Here is a 24,978-nt window from a genome sequence, read left to right on the forward strand (position 1 = left end):
GAGAAAAAAAAGAAGGAAAAAAGGAAAAAAGAGCGAGAGAGAGTGAAAGAGTTTACTCTGCTGGACTCCGGGAGGCTGACGCTCATCCTCACCACGCTCTACAGCGGAGGAACAAACCCGCAGCACGACATCAAACTGTTCAGAGCCGAAACTTTTCCAGCTTCAGAAGAAACGTCAGTGCTGAAGTTGGAGGTAACAAGGTGAGACTCGAACACACGCAGCGCTGCTCTGTGAGCGCGCGGCTAATTTCTGCAGCAGCTAGCTAATAGTTTTTGCCCCAAGGAAGCTGTGAACTTTACACCTGCTCGACAAACACTGTGGTTTATATAAATGAGCTCAGCGGACGAAATGTGTGTGTTTTTTATTTAAGCTCGTTTGTATCTGTAAGTTCCTGGAGGCGCCAAAGTTCACTGACTTCCAGTCTTTGCTTTCCATCAAGGATTTTCCTGGCGCGAGCTGGCGTTCATTTCCTTTGGGGGGGTTGGGGCTCAAAAGCATGCAAGGGGATACCAGTCTGAGGTGTGTGTGTGTGTGTGTGTGTGTGTGTGTGTGTGTGTGTGTGTGTGTGTGTGTGTTTATGAAAGTCAGAGGCTTTCATTCAGAAACTTGAAAAGGCTTTTTCTCACCCCCCCATTCAGAGCTAATGAAGTCCTGGAAGACGAGCATCTGTGGGCTTAAGAGCCGCATGATATTGCCAGTATCTATCAGCAGCTCATTATTGGACAAGTGCCTGTTTGTTTCTCTCAGTGTGGGTGTGGGTGCATTAGCCACAGAGGACAGCAAAGGTGGAGGATCATCCTGTGTTTTTGAGCCCTGATTCCTGCCTGTTGTTGGTTGAAGCAAGAAAAATATCATTAGATGTGTTGGTCAAGAGATATCGTTGAGTTTTATTGTTTGGTTGTGTGTGTGAAGAAGAAAAAATCCTCGATTTCTAAGGAAAGGTATTGACTGGCTATCGTCACAGTTTCACTGAGGATGTGGTTTTCAGTTAAAGGCTGAGGTCTCTCCAGAGCTGCACACAAATTACAGAGCGAGTTGCAGGTCTGGGTTTTATCCAGCACCTGTATGTCTGTGTGTATTTTTAAACTGTATAAGACCCTCAAACTTCCCCAACGTGAAAATAAATTTCAGATGTATTTTGATCTCTGCCAGTCTACTTTATCGTTAAGTGCTTTATTGTGGTTTTTCTGTTTTATTGAACGACTTCTCAAATGTCATGGTGTTACTTTAGATGGCCGCTGAAGTGGAGTTATTATAAACACTGCATTCGATGTCAGCTTGACTGACGTGATGATTTAGCACATTGTGCCAAAATATGAACGCCATCCTCGACCAGTAAAACTGCACAGTAGAATGCAGTGAAGCCAGTAGACACCCCCTGCTGTTGGGTCTGTTTGGATCTTATGCTGAGCTCTAACAATTCTGGATTCACTCATTTTTTTATTGAGTTCTTATTTATTGAATTATCAGCCATGTCTTTCATAAGGTTGAGGGCAACTTACTGTGAAGAAACCACCCCAATAAATTTTGGAGCTGTATAATCAGCTGCTTCTCAGACTCAAACTCTTTGACTGCAGGTGGAGATGGGTGTGGTATTTGAACCAGCTCTCCACCTGCTGTAGGTTCTGGTCAGAGCCTCCACCGTGTTTTACACATGGCGGTAGATACTCACTCATTTGAATGTCGGCAACACAAGCTGTAGACGCTACCCTCGTAGACGATAACGGTGCCATCAGGCCACTTTAACTCTCACCAGTGGATTATTTTTGTTTTTTTAATGACTGGTCCTTTTACAGCTGTGAAGCCAGAAGGAGCTTGTTTGAATGCAACATGATCGGGTGTAATAATCTCCCGTGAGACAATGAGAAAGACGTGTAATAGCATAAAGAGGACACAGCAAAGAGAGGGACAAAAGCAGATGGAAATCCAAACTGTCTGCATCTCATTTCAAGTCTTAATTTTTCATCTGTATCGAGTGTAACGCTCGTGTGTGTCTGTAGCAAAGTGTAGTAAACATGACGGTGCGTAACTGAAGGTGGAGAGGGAAGCCGGCGCGCTACAACTAGAAGATAAAAGAGAGCTGCTAATGTTTTGTGGCCTCTTTCCTGTAAAGGTGTGTGTGTGTGTGTGTGTGTGTGTGTGTGTGTGTGTGTGTACGAGTGAAATGCATGTGACTGCATTTTGCGCAGTTGTGTTTCCTGTTGTTTACCTTGGGAGCAAATTCCACGCAGCGTAGGGAATTGTGACTGGAATGGCTCTTGCAATCTATGCCTGGCACATCGCCGCTCACACTTTGGAAAGTAGGAAGCACTTTGTTAAACTGGTAAATTAAGATTTGCATGCAAACGTATCATGGCTGGAACTGTTTGCAGTCGGGGGACACAGCGATACTGCTGGCTTCCTTTTCTGCGAGTCTTTCTGAGTTAGCACAAGCCATCTTAGCAGTCATGGCTGAATATCCATGGTGTTTGCATGCACGTTAGAGTCAAGGCCAGAAGGAGAATGTAAAGTTTGTCATCAATCAGATTTTGTTTTTCCAAACTTTTCAGCCAGACAGCTTGTCAGTGATATTTAGTTTGGACTAATGCTGCAGCCTGAGGAGGTGTTTCCTGTCTTTGTCCCAGCATTCGGGCTGGTTATGCAGTGAGAACAGTCTGTGGCAGAGGTCACACAGACTTTTATTTTGGTGTTGGTTGGACTTCTTTTCAGTAATGACTTTTCCTTTGTAACTGTGCTCTACCTGGATATGTGTGATTTTCCATAATCATTAGCTGCTTCTCATCTGTTTTATTTTTGTAAGAAATTGGCTGTTAACTACATAGTGTCACAGTAGTGTAAAAGCTGTGTATGCTGTGGTGACTGTGTCACATTGAGTTTGTTATTTATATATATGCAAAGTATCTGAAAATCTCACGCCTGTGTGTGCTGATATTACTGAATCATTTACCTGATAAGGACGGACAGCTGATAGCACGTATCAATAACCATCATATTAACTGTTTAACTGACTGACCTGTAATCATGTCAGTGTGCTGGATACTTTTTCACACTTCAAGTTTCGTCATTTGGAGCTGACGCATAAATCATACTTTCGCATACTCACTTGTACGAATGAGTGCCGCCAGCTTGCCATCACCTGTCATGCGATGCCTGTTAAATCCTGTCGCTAGCACCGATTGGAAGATTTGCAGACTGTGTCACCTGGAGCTGTTAGATCAGTGGTAGTCAAAGTGATGGCAGTAGCTAGCCAGTCAGTGACATTTTTACCTAATTTCCCCAATAATGTCTTAAAATGATGTCATCATTATTGAGATGACATCGTTTTCTGCCTCATTCTATTTTCATATAGACACCTGCAGCAAACATGCACCTGAGTGCATGCAAATAGATTCATGTGTGGACTGGTTTGTGTGTCTGTGTGTGTTTGGAGTGGGAATACTGATCTGTCGTCACATGACAGAAAGCAAGAGGATATTTTTGACTTCTGACTGCTGGTTTGATTTACATATTAGGGTGTAATGTGACTGCATTTGCAGAGATGCTTGTCCGCCTCATCTCTCTGAATTTATGTATTCATTGTGGCACATTTCTCTCACCTATATGCTACTGTGGTTTTTGTGTTTTGGTGTCACACTGGGTTTAATGGAGGGTGTAGAGCAGTGCTCTGATGGGTCCTCGTCTGGCCTACGACGAGGTAGATTTAGTCTGCAGTGTGCGACTAAATGAAATGCACATTTTCAAAACAAACACAGACGACTGATGACAACGGACAACAACACAGACAAGAACAGCGTCAGTCGTAAGCGATGACACTGAGGAGTATTCTACCCACAAGTTCAACACAGAAAAGCTTACCTTGCATTAGCTGGCTCAACAAATTCTAAAAACCCAGCTAGGTAACAAGTATCATGATGCTAGCGATCAACTTTCCCTGTTAAGCCGGCCTTTCTGCTTCAGGTTGCGAGCGTGCTCTCATAAAAATTAGCATTTTGCAAACGTTAAAACGTTTTGGGACAACCCCCAAAATGTCATTCTTCTTAGACCTGAAATGGTCGCTGTGTGCGGCGCCTACTCTAGTCAGACGTTATCAGATGATAACGTGTTGCTGTTTATTTCTAAGATTGCTGCTGCACATTAGGGCTCTGAAACTTTAAGCTGGATATATTTAGACATTACATGTTATTGTCCCATAGCCTAATAACAGAGGCATGGAAATCACTGTAGTTTGTTGCAGATCAAATTGTAATATTGATTGAGCAGGTAATCTTGGTGTGTGTCCTCTGTTGTAGTAGCTGCCGTTCCAGCAGTGTGAAAGAGACTCGAATCAAGTACCACATTTATACGTTAATGTGACAATGCAATGCTTCATTCAGTGGTTTTAGTGAGATACGACTCAACAACTTAAATTTTATTCCCCTGGAAGAGAATCTATCAAATTTAAAACATACTGTAAAGACCAGAAGAGTTAAAAACAAACCAAATCTATGAACAGGTTTTATTATCAGTATAAGTTACCATGGTGATTTAGCCAGGTAAAAACCGAGCCTCTCTCGTGACGCAGAAAACTCTGACTTAAAGCGAGACCTGGTTTGCTAATCCAGTAATCTGGTTTCATAGTACAGTCCTCTGGACTATGGTTCAGATCACCGCCAAAGCCACAGTACACTTTCTTTTATATACAGTTGAACAAAATGCCGTGAGTGACTGGAACAAAGTGCAAGTATTACCTTGTATGTGTGCAAGCTTTCATTTCTCTCCTAAGGAATCTTTGCTTTTACAGGCCATGTGTTTGTTGTCACTCACCTCTGTAATGCTGAGAGTGCATTATGTGTCCTGTAACTGACCTCAGTAACTGCTCTCGTCTTTTTCATCAACCTAGTTGCTTTAAGAAGTGAGGCAGTGCAGCTAGCTTTGTGTGGAAACACAGCTAGCCTGTTTATGCCACTGACTGTTTTTGTTGTTGTTTTCAAATGAAGATGTAGGGCTGTGCTCAGCCATTGTAGCAAGAGATACTTGTCCTTACAGGACAACAAACATGAATTATAGATTATGATGCTGTGAATAAACAGAATATTTCTCAAACATATGCAGCAGTAATATTAATCCATCATCTCTGCTTACCTTTCTGTGAAAGTCATCTGACGCCACTGATGGAAACGCACAAAGCCAGCAAACAATTTAAATGATAATGGAGTCTTTATGCAGGTGAACTCCTCTCATAGCGCTTGCGTGTATTATTCTTTGTTTAGACATGCCAGAGGTTTGCAGAGACTTTCCTGGTTGACGAGGAGCCATTTGGGTGCGACTACATTAGTAAATACAATTTGCAGTAATTAAATGATACAATGTTTGATAGAGATCATTTTCCTTTGATTTCTGACTGTGTTTGAGTAAATGTAGCCACCACAGCTTTAGAGCTGCTGGTGAGTTAACTTTGGCTTTGGTTAAAATGCTTTGGGACCTCCAAACACCCCCCAAATTTACTCTGTCAAGGAAGATGCATCCTGTGGGAAGCTGTAAAAGTATACATGAGCTGAGTGATGGTACCACAGGATCAGGTTGCACTGTTTGACTTCGATGTGTGTATTTTGTTTGTCTGCAGCAGGTGAAGTTTTGAATGTGCAGCAGGGTGTAAAATGAGATTCTCTAGACCTCCAAACATAAAACACACCTTACTTAATAAATATACTAACACATTTTATCCCCCTGATCTTACAAGCTTTAAAGTTTCATATTTGATATGCAAGTAACAATTACTGCGAGGACATCATTAATCACAACAGGTGACAAATCAAAATGTGGCTCTTATCCAAACTGTCAACAGCAATAAATCTGTGCTCCATTCAAAGAAAGCTGCATTGCTCAGTGACCCCACAAACTCCCCTCACTCTTTTGTTTTCTTAGCCTTTCTCACACAGCTACAGTTTCTCGTCCTCACCCAGGCCTGCTTTTTCCCGTCTCCATGTCTGCCACCGGCTTTGCTGTCCAAAGTGTTTTTAATCAGCCTGTCTGCCAACAACCCCCAACTTCCCCACATGCTAACTTCTAAGGCAGCTTTTTTCCAACTAGCTGGGGCGAGAGGGGGACGTCCAGTTTAATGGGCCGCGACGCCAAATACAGGCATAACCCAGATTCACCCAAAGGCACGTACGCGGACGAGTAACGCCTCTACTAAACGCTGACATCTCACAGTTTCCAAAACTGCAAATTTCGTCACGCTCTGAACAAAATTCACTGAACCAACCATAAACGAAGACCAAAATTACGCATCGCATTTGGAAAAACAGCAGCACAAACTTTCTTACTTGTGCTGTCTTGCATCCAAAACAAATGTTCACCGCTTCGCAGTGACGTTACCGTGATTCTATTGGCTCAAATGTTTAAAAGGAGGGGTCAGTCGTGTAAATCGGGCAATAGAAGCTGAATTTAGCCGCAGAATTTAAAATGACTGATTTCAGTGCACATAAACCGTCATGTTTTATGAAAATGTGTCAACATCTGAACGTCGATGTTGTAACAAACTGTAGCTTTATCTGTCCAAAGGATCAACGGGAATTATTTCCGTATCCAACATCGACCATTTGGGTGTCAGATTTCCTGCTGGATGCTCTGAATGATGCCAAAGTAAATGATTACGGGGGAAATGGATTCACTGCAAACTTCATTTCAACATTGTTATTAACAGACGTGTGATTTAACGATTGATGAGAGAGCTTTGTGAGCAGCCAGCAGATGTAATTTTCAGTTTCTGTGCCCTTATTGTCGACATAATGATTTTAATTGCTCGTTGTTTGTTTCATGTGTTGTGTCCAGAGCGCTCTAATGGTTCTGCATCCATCCAGTAGCTGATGATTGCTACCGCTGAGAAACACAGACTGCCTATTTTTAGTGGATTTATCAAAATGAGAACATCCACCTTTGCACTTTGAAGTTGAGACAATATTTGAACAAATATTTCATCTTATTGGATTTAAAAAAAAAAAAAAAAAAAAAACAGATAATGAACATGGACAACAATGTACTCGACTACTTAAAATCAGACCTGGTGCTCATGACTCAAACCACCTTAGTTTTAGTGCAGAGCCGTCTTATCGAAACACTTAAACATTTACGACCTGCTCTTATCTTTCCCACTGAAGCGAGAGACTTAATCACTCAAAAATCTAAAGAGCTCTCCAAGGTCGAAGACGTTTGTGGATTCAGTGCAGCAAAGGATATTCATTCAGGTCGAGAGCAGAGTTCACCTAAACCTGTTTTCTCAAACCTCCTGTTTTTGAGCAGTGGCTCCTAAACACTAAACAATGTTGTTGCTGCTCTTCTAGCCAGTTTGAAGTGGACTCTGTTTGAAAAATAAATCGAGTTTCTGAAACATAATCAGTCTGCGAGGACAATTTAATCCCAAATGCATAAAACCTGTTGATGGTTGTTTACGTGGATATACTGTCATGCTATAGAGAAATACCCATGATTCAGTTATACAGTTGTCAGTTTGCTAATCCAGTATTGATCTAGCAGCATGTTGGTCTTTTGTTGTCCCACAGCTATAACCATCAAATCTGCTGGTCGTTTATTTCAAACCATATGTTTGAATCCTCATAAATGCAACCGTCACACTTTAGATATGTTGTATGTATATATCTAATCTATATATTTAAACAAAATACTTTAATATGAGTTAAGTGGTATGAGTGATTATTTCTTCTTTGACCTGATCTTGATATGATCTTGCTTACCTGCTGCTTTAAGTTCTCTTAGAATAGAATAGAATTCAACTTTATTGTCATTGCACATGCACAGGTACAGGGCAACGAAATGCAAGCGACTGTAACTAGACTGTAACTAACTGTAACTAAATTACCCAAATCACTGTTTTGAGGAGCTTGTGGTTATTGCAGTGTGGAAATTGCACGTCCAAAATTGCAGTGGAGCAGAAGTGGCGTCTGGCATGATTGTGTCGGTTTTTTATTGGCTGTTGCAGCTGTGATTCTGGGCAATTTGAAAGCCAAGCATAAGAATCCCAGTACATCAATAACAAGCAACATTACTGTATGTTGCAGTGAGTCTGTGCTGCTGTTTAACTGGATTCCAGTGTAATATGTTTCTCCAGCAGTCTGTGCATCATACTGTCAATATTTTCCAGGAGATTTAGACGTGTAAGATAGACATGGGGAATGTCGGGAAGTTAAGACCCTAAGGAGGAAGATAAATACTTACACGTGGTGTCCAAAGGTTTCAGGTTTCTTACTTTCGATACATCTTTCTGTAAAGTTATCTTTTATTTTTTCTTATTGTTTTGGGGCCAAAAATAAAGTCAAATCATTATAAAAGATGGTATAAGAGGAGAATGTCGGCTGCCCAGATGAGCTTGAAGAGATTCAGAATGCAAATCACACATGGCAGTAAAAGCATTTCCCCTGTCCAGTGACTGAACAGGTCGCTTCCTTTTTCCTACTTTATCCAGGAAGTGCTAATCACCAGCTGTGGTTACGACACCCACAGGAGAGGGCAGAACTGTGAGCATGTTCGCCTGAAGAAAAGGAAGAAGGCTTCAGCTCCCCAGTGCAGTTTTCATGTAAACAGAAGGATAATCTGAGACTGCAGCTTGTACAATATAAACACAGTGAAGACCTGCTTGTAAAAAGATTGTTACAAAGCCTGTAACAGTTTTGCACAGTATTGCATTAGGAGGCAAAAAAGTAATAATTTAGTTTTGTTTTTTTGATTTATTTAAAATTAAGCAGATAGTTCATGAGATTAACAACAAAAATCATTTTTAAAAAAAGCAACAAAATTACCAGTTGAATCAAAAGCGATGTCGTGACTCCTCACCTGCTCTCGACCACAAGAACACATGAATAAATCACTGCTTCAAGTGAGCCACTTCTTTTGATTTCTGTGTGATGATCCTCATCAATATACACGAGACACGGTGCCTAAAGCCCATGAAAACATTGTTTTTATGCTTTTTATTTTTTAAGCAATGTTAAAACAGTATGCTAATGTACCAAAAAAAACATAATTATTTTGCAAGTGGTGTAATTCTGACACTTTGTGCACCGAGGACAGTACAATGCTGTTTGAGTCCAACTCCTTTAAATCAAGAAAAATGTAAACCTCTCATGTGAAAATGAAACTGCAGCAATTTGAGTGAAAAGTGATTTGAGCTGTTCACAGTATAGTAACTTATAATAGCTGCTGCTTGTTTTGGTGCTGAACTAATCTGGAGGCGCAGTTTTTGATACCGGATGCTTTTTGGTTTTCTGTTGTAGTCTCAGTTCTGCATTAGCTGATCGCTTTTAAAAGAAAGCTTGAACTTAAACAAACCCTCGCAGCCTAACTGACCCATTTTAAAACGTATGTATTGTTTCAGGCCTGTGTCTGGGTGACAGTGGGTTCTGAGAGGTGGGGGAAGCAGGGGTGACGTGCACCTGGAAGCTATACAGTGGATTCCTGGGTGTATGGGTGGGTGTGGGCTCAGGTCTGTAGCTGCATTCATACGGCTCCTCGTGTAAACAGGTGTGAAGCAGGAGTTTGCTGACGGTCATGGTCAGCCCTCACAAGTTTGTAATGTTTAAAACACCAAATCCAGTGACGCACATCGAGGGAGTGAGTCATCAAATGGAGAGATCGGGACCATCTTTTGCCATCACACACATGCAATTCACTTTCAGCCACACACGCATCCACAGTACCACAAACACACCCACCCACAGTGGCTTCCACAGAGAGCTTCATATGTTACGCTTAAGGTTGCTTTCTGCATTCAACACAGGCTCATAATGTTTGTAAAGCAGATTGCGTTATTCTTTGTGTGCGTTATTCTTTGTGTGCGTGCTTTGAGGTCTTCAATAAGGGGCCTGGAGCCATTTGCATCCGCCGTCCACTTCATTCATCTCGACCGCTTAAGAGTGGAGATGCAACAATGACTCTGCCTCCATCAGCTGCAGCGGCTCAAGGTCCTCGCAGAATGTCGCAGTGCAGATGCAAACATGTGACCGTGGTTTATGTCAGCCAGGAATCTTTAACTCAGTGAGACCAGTGCGAGATTGAAATCAAACTCCCCTTAAAGCGGTGCATTTAAGGGGCTGCTTTGTGGCTTCCTGGCACCTCACAGGGACGAATGATAAATGAGTGTTTCGTTTAGGGGGAGCTGAGCTGTTGATGGTTATTGTAGCTAGGGATGTGATGGTTATTAGCTGACTGAAGGGTTCAATATTGCAACCCCTTCTTGGGTTTTTTGTTTAAATGAATTAGTGATGTTATCACTATATTACAGCGGTTGTGTAACACAGCAGACACGCGCCTGCAGCTGCATTACACATCTCCTCTGCTAATACACAGATTGCATGTTGTCGATGAGAAAGATGAAGTTTTTTGAGCTATAAAGTATTTGGATGCCTTTTGTCAAAATAAGCAGACATGTGGGGTTATGGGTGGATAATAGAGCCTCGAAATAATATCGCAGTATTTCAAGAAAATATTTCTATTGTTACGGGAAAAATGTTTTATTGGTGCTTGCAGGCAGCGGGATTTATAACGACTTGTAAGGTGTTATAGCCTCGCCTTGTCCCAGTGTTGTGCACATGTAAAGGTGTTGTATTGTTCAAGCAATAATATTGTCATATGGCATTTTTTTTATATCATGGAAAATTTATATAATCTATATTATAATCTGTCACAACCCCTTATAGAACAGTACATAATGACATATGGATATTGACCTATGAGTAAAGAAGGCTGCTAATGCTCTCACTGCTAATGCTCTCGCTGCTAATGCTCTCGCTGCTAATGCTCTGCTAATGCTCCCTGTTGTCTGCGTTGTAACCAACACCTCTAAGAGAATCCTGAAGAAACCGTTCTTTTAATTTCCATGTAATCAATCTAAAAACAGTCTGGATGGAGGATTCGTTAGAACAGAAAGGAAGTCGCGGTGGTGACGGCACACTTTTTTGTTTTCCTCGGGATTCTAGGATTTATAGTTTTTAATCTTAAAGGGTAACTTTAGTTTCGTAACACTGAATACTGGTCAAGCTGCATTCCTATTCTCTTGTTCATGGTAGAGACTCACACTATGACACCAGTCTTGCAACATTACAGTTAGCAAGAAAGCTAAATGGTTCCTCTAAACAGCTGCTTTTTATTGCCAAGTGCAGCTTTTGGGCAAAGCTAAAGGTAAAACGTTTCAATCTGGAGCTCAGAAACAAAGAGGAGACTGTTCTGAGGTCAGTCACCTGGACGTAGTTGTGTCACCCACAGTTACAGTTTTCCAGCCTTGGACTCTCCAAGTTTCTGCAAAGTTCCTGCTAATTTCATGTCCTTGCTTTGCCTTTGTGTCATCCTGTCCTCGGGGACATTTCATCTTTCTCTGCCCCCCGGTGTGAACGAGGAACTGAGTGAACCTCTGAGAGAGAGAAGGGAAGCAGGGGGTAAAGAAAAAGACGAAGCAAGGAGAGATGGAAAAGCAGACTCTTTACTTTCCCACATGGTAATCCTGTTATATCAACTCTCCTTTTCCTTCGCTCTTCAACACATTTCCATCTGTCATCTGTTTCTTTTTTCTAAATGCACACTGTACTGGTTTGACCTCATGTTTGGTTTGATTTCATTTTCTCCTCTTCCATTTCCTGCTCTCGTATCTCGATTGGATAAAAGGCCGATTGATTGTATTCGATGTTCGGAGCCGGATATTCCCATAAAAGCTTTCAAAGCAGAGTTTCTCGTCTGTCAGTCTCTGCACTTTCTTTTATGCTCTTGTGTCTTTGTTGGTCCCCGTTTCACTGGTTTTTCACACATTTTTAAAACAAACCGTAGGCCACAGTACAGGCAAGCCACACGTCACGTGTTAACTAAACATGCGGTGTAGTGAGGTTACCGCTACGCCCAACAAACGCTCTGCAGTAAAACTGCTGTATGATTTTACACTTTGGGTTTGTGCACATTAACAACAACGTGTCCACTAAAGCAGTTTGGGATGTGTCACTCCATAGTCAGGACTCTCACCTGACATAACTAAGAAATCCGATGATCCCAACATTCTGACAACTTCGTGGAGTAGCTCCAGTCAGCCACCTGTTGCTGTGTTTATCTGCACCACCACCTCATGAAGTCAGGCGGATTCTAGACCGGCAACCTGCACCAATACGTCCACGCTTATGTAAATGCCAGCCCACCTCCGACAGGGTCACATGATGTGGGATGACTTATAAATGTGCCAGCGTTGGTGTGAATGATCAGCGTCAGTGAGCTTTAACACAGTTAGCTAATCATTAAACTTACGGATATGAGAGGCATTAATTTCTCGTGTAACCCTGAGCTGAATTGCAAATACATTCATTTCCAAAATGTTAATTCAGTTTAGGTCTGATGACTCCAGGTAGAATAAGATTAGAGATTTGTCTTCTGCTCACCCTACGAGCTCCTCCACGTACTTCAAGCCTAATTAAATTTACTGGCACTAATACTAGGAGAGCAGCAGAAAAACTCTGAAGGCTCTTGAGCAGCTAGTGCAGAAAATCAGCACGTAGCGCACTTGCTCTTATAGACATGTCAGGGACCGACGCTGTAACACTGAGATCTCTGTGGGTGCAGCTCAAGATGAACAGACGTCACCTTGAGGAGGCTGAAACTAAACGGGGACAGAATCTGTATGCATTTGTTTCTGACTTGTATAGTACAACAACCTCATCACATGGATGCTGTTTATCACACCAAAGCTGTGTGTGGGATTCGGCCTGACCGACGATGTCTGTGTGGACTGTGTGTGTAGCGTTGGTATTTGCTGTGTCAGCAGGGTCTCTGGTGGCGTGTTGTTCAGAGAACTATCATGGAAAATTCCACTGGACATGGGTTTTATCTAGTGTGTGTGTGTGTGATGATAGAGTGGCTATTGTTTGAGTTTGTTAGAGAGACAGAAGTGGTCCCACTGGATGGGCAAAATCCATGCAAATATCTTGTGTTGAAAATATTGTTTCAGCTCATCTATTCTTAATGCAGCCGTTCACACCAACCGTGTAATTTCACTGGACCAATTTGCAACATGCTTGATTGATTTATGGTTTTTGTTTAGTTTTTTAAAATACAAAAAAACTGATCTGACCAATCAAAACGCGCTTCAGTGCTGAATATACAATATTTAAAATAATACATTTTAACAGCTACAAACTGCTTTGGGTAAGTCAGTTCTCTGTGATTTCTCTGCCTCCTTACATACAGTATCAACTCTGCCAACAAGCACTGAAACTGCCTCACTGACATCCTGAATATGTCTATATTTTATAGATAGATATGGATGGATGAAATCGGTGGTTCTACAGCTTCAAGTCCTGAATCAAACCGTGCTGCCTTTGCATGAGAATAGGATGAACCCAGAATCTCAGTTTCTTCTTTTTTTTTTTCCACAAAAAAGCAGAAAAGTTAGACACTAACTAAACTACAATGCACACTAGCTATACACTCCAAACATGCTAAATGTCACAAATCTGTCGCCCTCCCTTCAAAATACACAACTGCAGCCTGGGACACAGCGGACAAGAAGTCGTTCCTGTTGTCCTGCATGTCTGTAGTTTGAAGCAGAGTCACATGATCATATACTTGAGGATGCATGGACTGCAACACACGCTAGGATGCTTATGTGTCCATATATGTGCAGCATGGAAGTGCTGAACTTCCTTTGAAATGCTAAAGTGTTGAATAACTGAGTTATTATTACTAAATTTCTATCAAACTTAATCTGCGTCATTACACTTTGATGTTTCATCAGCATCGCAGCAGGTTGCTAATGCTTTGCGACACAGACTCACATGGCAGCCTTTCAAATCGATAAAATTAGAGTCCGGCTTCGTCGTAGATTGGGTGCCAGTAAATAGAGCCTTCTTAGTGAGTGACAGCTGGATGCCGTCTTATTTAAATCTCTGACGTCTGGAGTGTGGCGTTCCCCTGAAGATGTGGACGTAGCCAGGTTTGGGTTTTTTTCCCCAGACCCGAAGGATCGAGTGTAAGTGATCTGCTAAGGCTTTCAAGCGACGCACAATCACAGACGAAGATTTTCCCATCGTTGCTAAGTCGTACATTTTTGACACCAAAATCAGAGTTACTGTGGGATCATTTAAGAACAATAAAATCTGTGGATTCCTTTGAGTCTGAGGGGATAAAAACATCACTATGAAGCATTTTGGATGTAAGAGTGTTCAGATTTCAATAGATGATGACGAGGGCTGGTGGACAAATCTGGCACCTCTGAGAGGTTCATGCTAAAGGGAGCAGTAATCTCTAAGGTCAAGGCTGCAGTCGCTTTTCCACTAAAGAATATTGCAGCTTTAATTTTCAAACATTTTGCCGACTGTAACCTTCGTTCTTGTGTTGCAGAGAGTTCGATGCCAGCTGTGGTTTCTGTGACGTTCCTATAAAGATCGGTGCATGCATGTCGGGTCCGTTATCGTGTGTGGCCTCTTACTGTCCCCTGCTCTTATCTTGGTCTCCTCACGTTTGCTTCACACCTCTAATGACTCAGCATTTTTATTTGAGCATGGAAAGCGTGTATATTTTCACATTTTACCTTATATTTTGAATCTACCTGGGGTATTTCCTTTTTGTTAAGCTTGATTAGTGTTGCATATATAACCTGCAATGTACTGTGAGAAAAAGGGGCCAGTTTTTACAATAACATTATTACAATAATGGTTTTTGCTCCCTTTTTATAAATGGCAAACTTCCACTGCTGGTACTTGAACGTGTTCAGCTTTACTGTTTTTACAGCAGCATGCCAAAACACGCACACCATCACACACTTTCTGATGCCAGTCTCCAGTTCCACCACATCCCAGAGGTGCTCCACCTTTCAGATTGAGATCTGGTGACTGTGGAAGCCACTTGAGTTCGGTGAACTGATTGTAATGTTCCAGAACCTGTTTGGCATGATTTTGTGTTTAGCTTCTGAGATCAGACAAGAGCAGGCGTGCTCAGGGTGGCCGAAGCAAGGCTAAAATGAAAGGAGGCAAATATAAGTTCACAACTGAAACAATGATGTAAAACACATTAAGAGTGGTAGTGAAGAGTCACGGGAAGTCCTCCAGGAACCTGAACTTGGTGATGCACAACGGTTCAATTCAGTTTCACTTAGGTGCCAAATAACAACAACAACAGTCGCCTGAAGTTGCTTTATATTGTAAGGTTTAACAATGGAGAGGAAACCTCAAAAATCACACAAACCCCTGTGAGCAGCACTTTGGCAACAGCAGGAAGGAAAAACTCCCTTTAAACAGGAAGAAACCTCGGGGCGGGGCGGGGGACACAGCACCTTCCTCCTGTAGTTACTTCTGTTGCTCCTGCCACAGAAACATCCAGCCACTAATAATAATGGCCTGCACATTATTTCTACTGACGCATTTTGCTTTTGCTTTGGATTTTGCTCTCTGTAATCACAAACTCATGATTCAGACCAGAGTGAAACAACTACAGGTTTGAAAATGCTGGAAAATTATGACAAATGTAAAAATATTCATTTTTAAAATTCAGTTCCAGCATTGTTTTAAGGAAGCAGAGTTTGTAGTGTGTTGTGCAGGAATGTGATGGTGGCCCTTTTAACAGCAGCAGTAGTAACGAGGTGAGCTAAGTCTGCACTCACCTGATCTTGTTTTCCAACCTTTCCCTGAGTGCTGTGTCTTATCTGCCACTTTCTCCCTGTTCCACCTCCTCTCCTTGGAAAGACCCTCTGTTTTGTTTCTGTTCTCTCCGTCATCCTGTAAAAGCTTTTCCTTTTTTAACTTTAGCGGCTCGCTATTCCTTTGGGAAGGAGGTTGCTTTGGTCACGGTGTAAACGGAGACAGACGTGTTGATGGTCATAAAGGAAGCGCGCTGTCCTGAGGGGCTGTGATTACATTAACCTCGTGTCTATTGAGTTAATCAGACACCGTGCTCACTCGGAGCTGTGCTTCAAAACCGTAAAGTGTGTAACTGCTGCCAGAGCGTGTAGCTGGTTCTTAAAGCAACTGGCTGTGTGCTGAGCAAACTCTGATGTCAAATGATCAAAGGTTAGAGCGCTAATCATGTTCAGATATTTAGAGCGTGGTGCTGTAGTTTTTGTGTTCATTAGCAATAGTCTGTCCTGTTTTGGTGTTTTTGTTTATCTGCAGCTGTTCCAGAAACATCCACAGCTGTTTTCCAACCTTTCAATAGCTATTATTCGTCCTCGGTTACAGAAACCAGATTCCACTGAGCTCATTAATCCATCTGAACAAGCATCCAGCTTTGGTGTGCCTTTGTGCCAGACTCTCCTCTTAGGACGATGCTTAACTTCTAGATTGTTATAATGCAACCTGTATTGTCCTTTGAGTGTTTTTGGGGCGGGCTTAGTGAGCAGGTCCGACTGTGAAACCACATGCTTATTGGTGAATGACTTGTTCGACAAGTCATTAGAAAACAAGCATGTTTTATAACATGGACTCTTCTTTTTGGCCAAAACCAAGACTTTTCAAAATGACATTTTATTCAGTGTGACCCAAGGTGACGGTCTAAGCAAATAAATAAAAGTTGTTGTCCCATTGGCTTCTATAGGACAAAGATATCGCCATCATGTGGCCTTGAGATGAATGCAGCTCGCTCGACCATCGCTCCAACAGAGCAGACTGTCTTCTAGCCACCTGTATATTTGTGTTGACCCGTTCATTTATTTTTAAAAAGCCAGTTTACTTACTTTTATATGCTGCTAGCTTAAGCTATACCAGTATACCATAAATTATGAGTAGATTAATATTCTATAAGAGCGAGCTGAGTGTAAAAGCGAAGCTCTCAGTTTACCGGTCGATCTACGCCCCTGCCCTCAGCTATGGCCACGAGCTGTGGGTAGTGACCGAAAGAACGAGATCACGGATACAAGCGGCAGAAATGAGCTTCCTCTGAAGGGTGGCTGGCCTCTCCCTTGGAGATAGGGTGAGAAGTTCGGCCATCCGGGAGGGGCTCAGAGTAGAGCCGCCGCTGCTCCACATCGAAAGGAGCCAGCTGAGGTGGTTCGGGCATCTGACAAGGATGCCTCCTGGGCGCCTCCTGGGTGAGGTGTTCCAGGCCTGTCCCACCAGGAGGAGGCCCCGGGGCAGACCCAGGACACGCTGGAGAGATTATATCTCTCGGCTGGCCTGGGAACGCCTTGGTGTGTTCCCCCAGACAAGCTGGAGGAGGTGGCTGGGGAGAGGGAGGTCTGGGCTTCTCTGCTTAGGCTGCTGCCCCTGTGACTCGGCCCCGGATAAGCGGAAGCAGATGGATGGAGAATATTCTATATTCTGAAGCCTGTATCACAAAAAGTAGTTCCTAAAAAATGTTCTTGTGAGAATGTGTCAGTCTCTCTCATGCTGCGTGTTAAATGTGGGGAAACCTGATTCTCCCCACGCTGTCCAGAACTGCTGTGTGAAAACACCTGTGCACCGTGGGAAATCTGCTCCACTTTCTTCTGCAGCTTTACTCAGAAACACTGGCGTTCACAACCTCGCTGAAGTTCTCCTGGTTGTATTTGTTTAACATTCTTGCGTCTTTCTCTTTTCTTCTTCTTTTTTCTTCTCTTTCAACAACACAGCTGTAAAGCAGAAGCCGCTGCACGTTTTCTTTTCCACCTAATTGCTCGACGTGCAGTCGAGGGTGAGGTAATGGCTGATGTTAGTCCTGGGCTGAGGTGAATAAGGACACTGTTGTTCTCCACCGTCTCTGTCAGGTCGCATCGGCGTGTACTCGAACTACTGTTGCCACGGCAACGAGATCCATGAGCACAGATTGTTTTTTGCGGGTGGGGGCTGGAAGTGGGATTTGCAGCTTGAACTGCTATTGAAGTAAAAAAGTGCACGTAACACCTGGGTGAGACTGGCACACTAGTGTGTGTGTCTGTCTGTGTGTGTGTGTGTGTGTGTGTTAAATGGAGAGAGTTAGGTAACCCTGTTCTTTGTAAGCATGCCGTGTGACACGCTCTAAATCTCGTCTGTCATCCTCCTTTCCCAGGTGGTTAACACGCTCTGCTGTGCTCCCTTTTGAGCCGCCCCTCCTCCCTCCCCATCCTTTACTCTGCCTCTTCCAACATGTCCTCTCAAGACACTGCCATCAAGGGGTCTCGACCTGTGACCCCTCCACTGCCTTCTCCAAGATCCCCACGGTCTCCAGGTATATGCATAAATACACACACACACACAACACCCTCTCATGTGTCACCTGACATTGAAGATTTTGCTCACTTTCAGAGCAAAATCTATCAACATCCTACAATGTGAACGGCACATCAGCACTTTAACGAGATTAGCCTCGTCCATTTTGATGAAATTTGATCGCAGAAACTCTAAATGGAACTCAGCAGTTTGTATGGCGCCCACGTGCTTGCCTGACAACATGGGGCAAGCTCCTAATGAGATAACAGATGATGTCAGGGCTGATTGCTTCCCCAAACTGGACCAGAGCATCACTGAGCTCCTGGACAGTCTGAGGTTCGACCTGTTGGTGTCAGACGAACCCAAGCTTGATGTCCCAGAGGTGTTCTGGTAGACTTGGGTCAGGTGAGCGTGGGGCCAGTCAACAAGATGAGCAAGGGAAAATCTCATTGTCCTCCACCTGTTAAACCATTGTTTCAGAAGTGTGTATTAGAGGGGTGATTGGTACAGAGTCCAAATTCAAAGTCTGCAGAGAAAACAAAGACACTGATGGACCATTTCCATATGCATGTGCCAAGTAAGTGCGCTGTCAGAGTAAGCTGTCCCAATGTCATGGCCACATGTGTTAACAGGTGTCTGCTCTCCAACTGGTCTATAATCATTTCTTCTGTATTAATGTGCAAGTGATGCTCAGTTGATGGGCCTGTGCAGTCCTGCTTCATGGAAATATCAGAGTTGGCTGTGAGCAAATTAAGCTTCATCAGAAAAAACTAGCACAGTCATTTACATACAGAGTAAAGAAGCAAGGTGAGCTAACACAAATAAGCATGAATTTAGGAACCGCGCACTGTTAGCGCGCTCGCTATAAACAGATCAAAGTACGAACAGCATGTGTTGCACTGATGTGAACCTACTGTGCCAGTTAACCCAGTTCTGTTAATATTATAGTGGTGGTGGGATGGTTCACTCATAATTAAACGTCCCTGATGCTGTGAGATGTTTAATGTGACTGACTCATCGTGTGAGGGCGTCGAGCTCACGCTGAGGTGGTTCACAGGCACGGGGGAGCATTAGCGTCTCTGTCCGAGGCCACGGGTCATGTATTTGCACATGTATTACAGGCACAGTTTCCCTGCTCTAACCGCTCGCCATGCTGTCGCGTGAAATTTGTTGCAATGTAACACACTGAGGACTTTTTCCCCCCACTTCAGAATCTCTGCACCTCCCGGCCTGCAGACACAGAGATCGCTCGCCTTCCCCTATGAGAGGCTACCTCATCCCCAGCCCTCTGCCCACACGCAGAAACAGGACCTGCTCAGCGTGAGGACACACACACACACACCTGTAGATGTTAACGAGAGGAAACTAATTCACAAGCCAATGAAGCGAGTGTAATATTCGCTGCTATGAGGCTTGTTGTCGTTGCTGGTCAATAATCTCGTGCTGGACGCTGCACGGTGATCAGTTTGTTAATCAGACTGTCAGATTAGCATGTTCAGTGAGACCTTCTGTCTAACCACAATGAAACACCCACAGCTTTCATCGTTCGTGTCCTGGAATTGCCTCTTCGCAATAATTCATTGTTACCACGTCATGCAGCATTCAAGCAGCACGTGTAAATGATTAGTATGTGCTGATGCAGACAAACAGCAGTGCATGCCAGCACAGTGTTTGTCAGCTGCTCTTCAGAAGACTCACTTTAAACATGAACTTTTAAACAATGAGCACATGCATTACTCTGTATTTTATGTATAAGCACATGTGTTTCTTTCACTCTTGGCTCTGTATGATGTAAACAAGAGTTTGTATTCTGTGAATCGTGCAAAGCTTCTCTGGTTGTTGAAGAACATAATAAGATCTGCTTCAAAGTAAATGTTTTTAAAAGCTCACTCGGGGCCAGCCCGGCGCTGTGTGCAGGTTGCCCTGCAGCAGTCCTGACTGTCTGGAGAGCAGACAGGACGGAGCCAGCTGGTTAGCAGCCAACGACCTTTCAAAATAAAGTGCTTATTTCATATATGGCGGGTCTTACGAGGGATCTGCCTCTGCTGGTTCATCAGTCTGCTCTGTGCTCACGTCTCCCATCCCTCTCTCTGTAATGTGCTTCCTGTGTAGGACGGCTCGTGCATCGGAGGGACCCGTGTTTACTGGCGTGTGTAAATATTTCTCGCGCTCCAAAGGCCATGGATTTATCACGCCGTCGGACGGGGGCGCTGACATCTTTGTCCATATCTCAGAGTAAGTGTGTGTGTGTGCTTTGTGGATTAATGTGTTCGTGGTCAGGTCGGCGTGGGGAAGCACCTGTGGTGTGGAGAGTGCCTCACACCGTCGTTCTGTGGGTGAAAGGTCAGGATGTGTTTATTGCTCTGTCACTGATGAGGTGTGTGTAGCTTGATGTTAAAGTTTGTCAGCTCTCTGTAGGAGTGAAAGGAAACGCACAGCAAGGCGACGCCGAGCGTAGGAGCAGAATATCTGATGACCTTCACTGCGGTGCCTTTGCTATCACCCACAGGCCTGAAGCACAGACGTTAGCGGCGCGCACGAACACGTAAACACCTACGTTCACACAAACCGCTCATTGGATACTTTTTAAGCACAAAACAAAATAGTTCACGAAGCCTTTGAGTGACTTTTCCACGTGTTTGTCGAACATAACAGGACCAGGCTCGTCCTCAGCAACAAGGCAACACAACAACACAGCCTAGTGATGTTTATTGATAATATGTTATTGATACATTGATATTAACCTCGTGCCCTCCTCTGGCCTGTAGAGATCATTTAGACTGTTAAAGCTTCCCCCTTTGCTCTGCCATCTGTACTCTTAATGCGTTTTGCACCCTTTGACACAAATGCACAAAATCTGAACTCCTGCATCTTTTTTCCCCTTAATCAACTTGAGCTCTTATCAGAATCGAATCGATCGTTTTCTGGATTGAACGTGATTTTTAGATGCAGACTTGATTCATTAGCCTTCTCTGGTCCTTCAGGTCATAAATTCATTCTTTTTGTTTTTTTAAGAATGAACCAAACTGACTCAGCCGGTCCTAAAGGCGTTGCTATCCACTCAAAGGTTTGTTTTGGTTTGTCAGACTTTGTGCAGGCGTCTCTATGGGCCTCATAGTAATAAAACATTTCAAATGTATGGTTGTGTTATGAGTCGGGGTGTTGAAGTGCAGATTCTCAGCTGTAAGTAAAGGAGCTGGTGACGCTGTTGCATAAATTGTTGAGAAATTGGGGCCATTTTTAAACACGCTGGCCTGCTAAAGTTGTTTCGTGCATATTGGAGGATAAGTTTTGTTATTTCTTCATAAATAAATCAGCTGAAAGATCGTTTCAAGTGTGGGACTTCTTCTGCAAACTCAAAGCGCAGGGTCCAAGGAGCTTTCAGTGCAAACCTGTAAGTGTGCAGGAGTGAGGAGGAGTTTTGGGCCACATCAGCACTTTGGTAGCTTGTGAGGTAAAGAACTACTCCAGCACTTCTTGCCAAGCTGGTAAGTTTGGCCTTAACATCCATGAAAGTGCGGGATGATTGTGAAATCCTTTTCGAGGTAAAGAAAGCCATGTGAAGAAGACTGTCCAGGAAAAATCTATATTATTATTTACCAGTGACAAACCAGTACTCGGCATGAAGTGGGAAGAAGTTAGTGAAGCTGAGACGCCGACCAGAGGGCAGCAGGTTAAACAGGTGGTGAGTGGCGTGCAAGAGGTCACCTGTGATGGCCCTGGTTTTCCTGCGACAGGAGGATCTGGCGAAGGTGGGGGTGTCAATCAGACTTGTTAAAGCAGCCAACATGTTCGGCCGCTGCAGTATTTGGTCAAATAAAACTAAGATGAGCTGTACCAGTAGGACAGTAATTAAAAACAGAAAAGCTCACACAGTGGAGACGATGTAATGTGTTGCATTCCTGCAAAATCTGACAAATAAGCCTTTTATTGATCATGTCAGTGTGTCTTTGTGGTCTCTGTGTGTTCAGCGTTGAACTGTCTGCACTTTGAGCCCACACATCGTATCTAAACAGTGTTTGTCACAAAAATATCCAGATTTGTGATGTTTGATGCTGCTGGGTTTCTTGAATAATTAGCTGAGCGAGGAGTCGTGCTCATAGACGGATATGAAAACGAAACCACACGAGAAGTCATGGCTCGAGAATCCCGTTCATTAACTTTCACTAAAATCTACAAAGAAAGCCGGAGAGCTGTTATAATAATGTTTCTTATTATTGTTCATGTCCTCTTCAACAGGAAGTGTCTCATCGTCTGGTGTATCGTGTGTTTTTGAATCAGAGAGGTATGCCTTTTTAGGCTCTCCTCTCCTTTGCTCTGTGGCTAACGTAGTAGAACATGAGAGGCACAAACTGGGTGAATGGAGTCAAATGGCCACTTGAGAGGCAGAGTGATCATTTGTCTCTACAGCTGAAGTCCTTCTACCTAACAAACCTGTGCTGATGAGACTGAGCTGTGTGACTGGTTCTGTCTGTCTCCCCTGAATCAGCAGTGAGCACAAAACTGTATTTGATTCCATCTACAGCTCATCCAGCACTCGGGAGGCTGAAGCAGGACAAGAGTTCAGCGTGTCTGTAAAATCCAGCTGGGTTTGAACCCCTCTGTCTCTGTCTCCTCAGCATCGAGGGCGAGTATGTGCCGGTGGAAGGCGATGAAGTGAGCTACAAGGTTTGCTGCATCCCTCCTAAACTCGAGAAGATCCAGGCAGTGGAGGTGACCATCACCCATCTCAAACCTGGGACCAAACACGAAACCTGGTCGGGGCGCACCGTCGACAGCTGAACACCTGAACCGCGCTGGTGGGAGGGAAGAGGAGTGGGTGGAGTCAGCATGATTGGGGGGGCGGGGTGGAAGAATGAAGTAAGGGGGGGATAAAAACCTGGGAGTGGTGGAGGAGTCAGAGGTGGTGCATACTGTTGGTTTGTGAATAGAGGGGGGGACTTCACCTTAGGTTAGACTTTTAGATCCCTGCTTAAAAAACTGATAGTGAGATGTTTGAAAAAAGAGTTTTCACAGATTTTAGTTTGGAGGAGCTGAACCGGCCGTGGCTGCTCCCCGTGGACCCCGCGCCATGGGGTTATTCTACAAACTCCACTGTGAGGCGTACTCCTCTGCTTGTGCCTGCTTCTGTCATGTGTGTTTGACATGTTTGGATGGCTCAACAAGTGAATTAAAGAACTTTCACCTGGTACGACTGAGTTCCTCATTTTGTTTTTATGTTTCCGCTGTGTGATGGGAAGGGTTTTGTTTTTGATCTTTGAGTTTCAGCTCTGTGTGTGTTGAGTTGCATTAAGATCAGGAGTTTTATAACCTCTTGAATGTTTCTGGCAACAGTGGCTGTGCAACAGCCTGCACAGCCACTCAGTGGACAGTTGTTAGCTTCTCAGTCACACTGATAGTTTTCTGTCTTGTACGAAGCAAAGCTAGTAGAAGAAAACAGTTTACTTGTATCTTCTGACCCAGGAGGACGACTGCAGACTCATGGACTGCTGATAAAAGCTGCCAAAGCAACATCAGACTACTTGGACAGTCTCTTGTGTGTGGTTCATGCTGCAGTCTGGCATCAGCAGGTGTTCTCTCCTGTCAGTATGCTGCAAATAAGGAAGCCATGAACATTAATAGGCTGATTGTAACTTGTAAGGTGTCTGTGATACTAAATGAAGACACTAGTCTCATTTATCACGACCGCAGGATTACGAGTAAATGTTGAATCCAGTTCTTTGCCTCGGGAGGAACGACTTACATGTGACGAGACTTTCAGGGAATGCTGGATTGCTGACCTTTAACATAACCCACCTGCCTCCAGCTCACCCTCACCCTGGCCTCCTTCACAGCATCCATGAACCTCCTCTGAGGGCTACATGTATAAAACATATATAAACATTAACATGATCAGTGTGAAACATCACAGATTCAGTGGGCTGTTAGAAACTAGACACTTATTCAGGTTTAATAAAATGAAAAGTAGCAGAAACTTTGAAAGTTAACTGCAGTAAAAACGTGATGCTTCTCCCAAGAACAGCAGGACTCATAAGTTTAGTGCACACGTATAGTTAAAGTACTATATATGGGCTTATAATTAAACAGAACTCACTCACCTAAAATGCAAAATGAGTGTGTGATAGCATGAAATCCTAAATTCACGTGTGACTAAAGGACAAATTAGGGTGAAACTAAGTGTGAGTAGGAGTGAATCTACTCTCTTTTAAAAAGTGATGCACTTGCTGACAGGTTACTATCATCAGAAAAAGGCTGCTGCCCTCCTCTGGCAGCATTTATCCATTACAGCCATCCACCGCTGACGATAACGGCGTGGAAGTGGATTCCTGCAGGTGCCATCGTGCACGGAGCTGGAGCAAGAACCTGCTGGGTTTTTACGTGTGTTGTCCTTTACAGGGACCTTACTGATGGTTGGATTCTCTGCATATTGAGAAACATCAGTGACAATGTGTGATAACTTTATCAGGTAGCAATAAGCATGTTTGGGTGTTTTCTGATTTAACCCTCTGGGCTCTGGCCTTTGTGGCCACTTCACTTTTCTTTTTTCAACCATTTTCGTTCTCTTAATGGAATGAAACTTCCCAAATGTGTGTATTTTTTTCAGATTTTTTAATTTTCAACATCAGCTCCTTAATAATGTCAATAATATTCACTATACACCAAATTGTTCCTCTTGACTCTATCGTGGCCATTTTGGCCAATTGAAACCCATTATAACCACCTTTTTTGATTCCTTGTTACTGGCAGTACTATATCCTGTGATTTAGGTAAATTTGCTTTCATTCAAACAAATTCATTCAACAAATTTCATTCAAACAAATTTCCCACGTGTGGGACTAATAAAGGTTATCTTATCTTA

General features: G+C 43.4%; 1 protein-coding gene across 2 annotated transcripts; it reads left to right on the forward strand.

Annotated features, from left to right (window-relative positions):
- Positions 1–23,310, forward strand: carhsp1 (calcium regulated heat stable protein 1). Of its 2 annotated transcripts, none has more exons than XM_040037264.1 (5): positions 1–200; positions 17,980–18,138; positions 19,331–19,439; positions 20,232–20,354; positions 22,739–23,310. In XM_040037264.1, the coding sequence occupies exons 2-5, from the start codon at positions 18,057–18,059 to the stop codon at positions 22,899–22,901; spliced, it is 477 nt and encodes a 158-aa protein (XP_039893198.1). In that variant the 5' UTR covers positions 1–200; positions 17,980–18,056; the 3' UTR covers positions 22,902–23,310. The 2 variants fall into 2 exon arrangements, with proteins under 2 accessions (XP_039893198.1, XP_039893199.1); XM_040037265.1 differs by lacking the exon at positions 1–200 and adding an exon at positions 1,186–2,323.
- The last annotated feature ends 1,668 nt before the right edge of the window (positions 23,311–24,978 follow it).

The sequence above is a fragment of the Simochromis diagramma genome, unplaced genomic scaffold (genome assembly GCF_900408965.1).
Source record: "Simochromis diagramma unplaced genomic scaffold, fSimDia1.1 OVJJ01000516.1, whole genome shotgun sequence".
NCBI lineage: Eukaryota > Metazoa > Chordata > Actinopteri > Cichliformes > Cichlidae > Simochromis > Simochromis diagramma.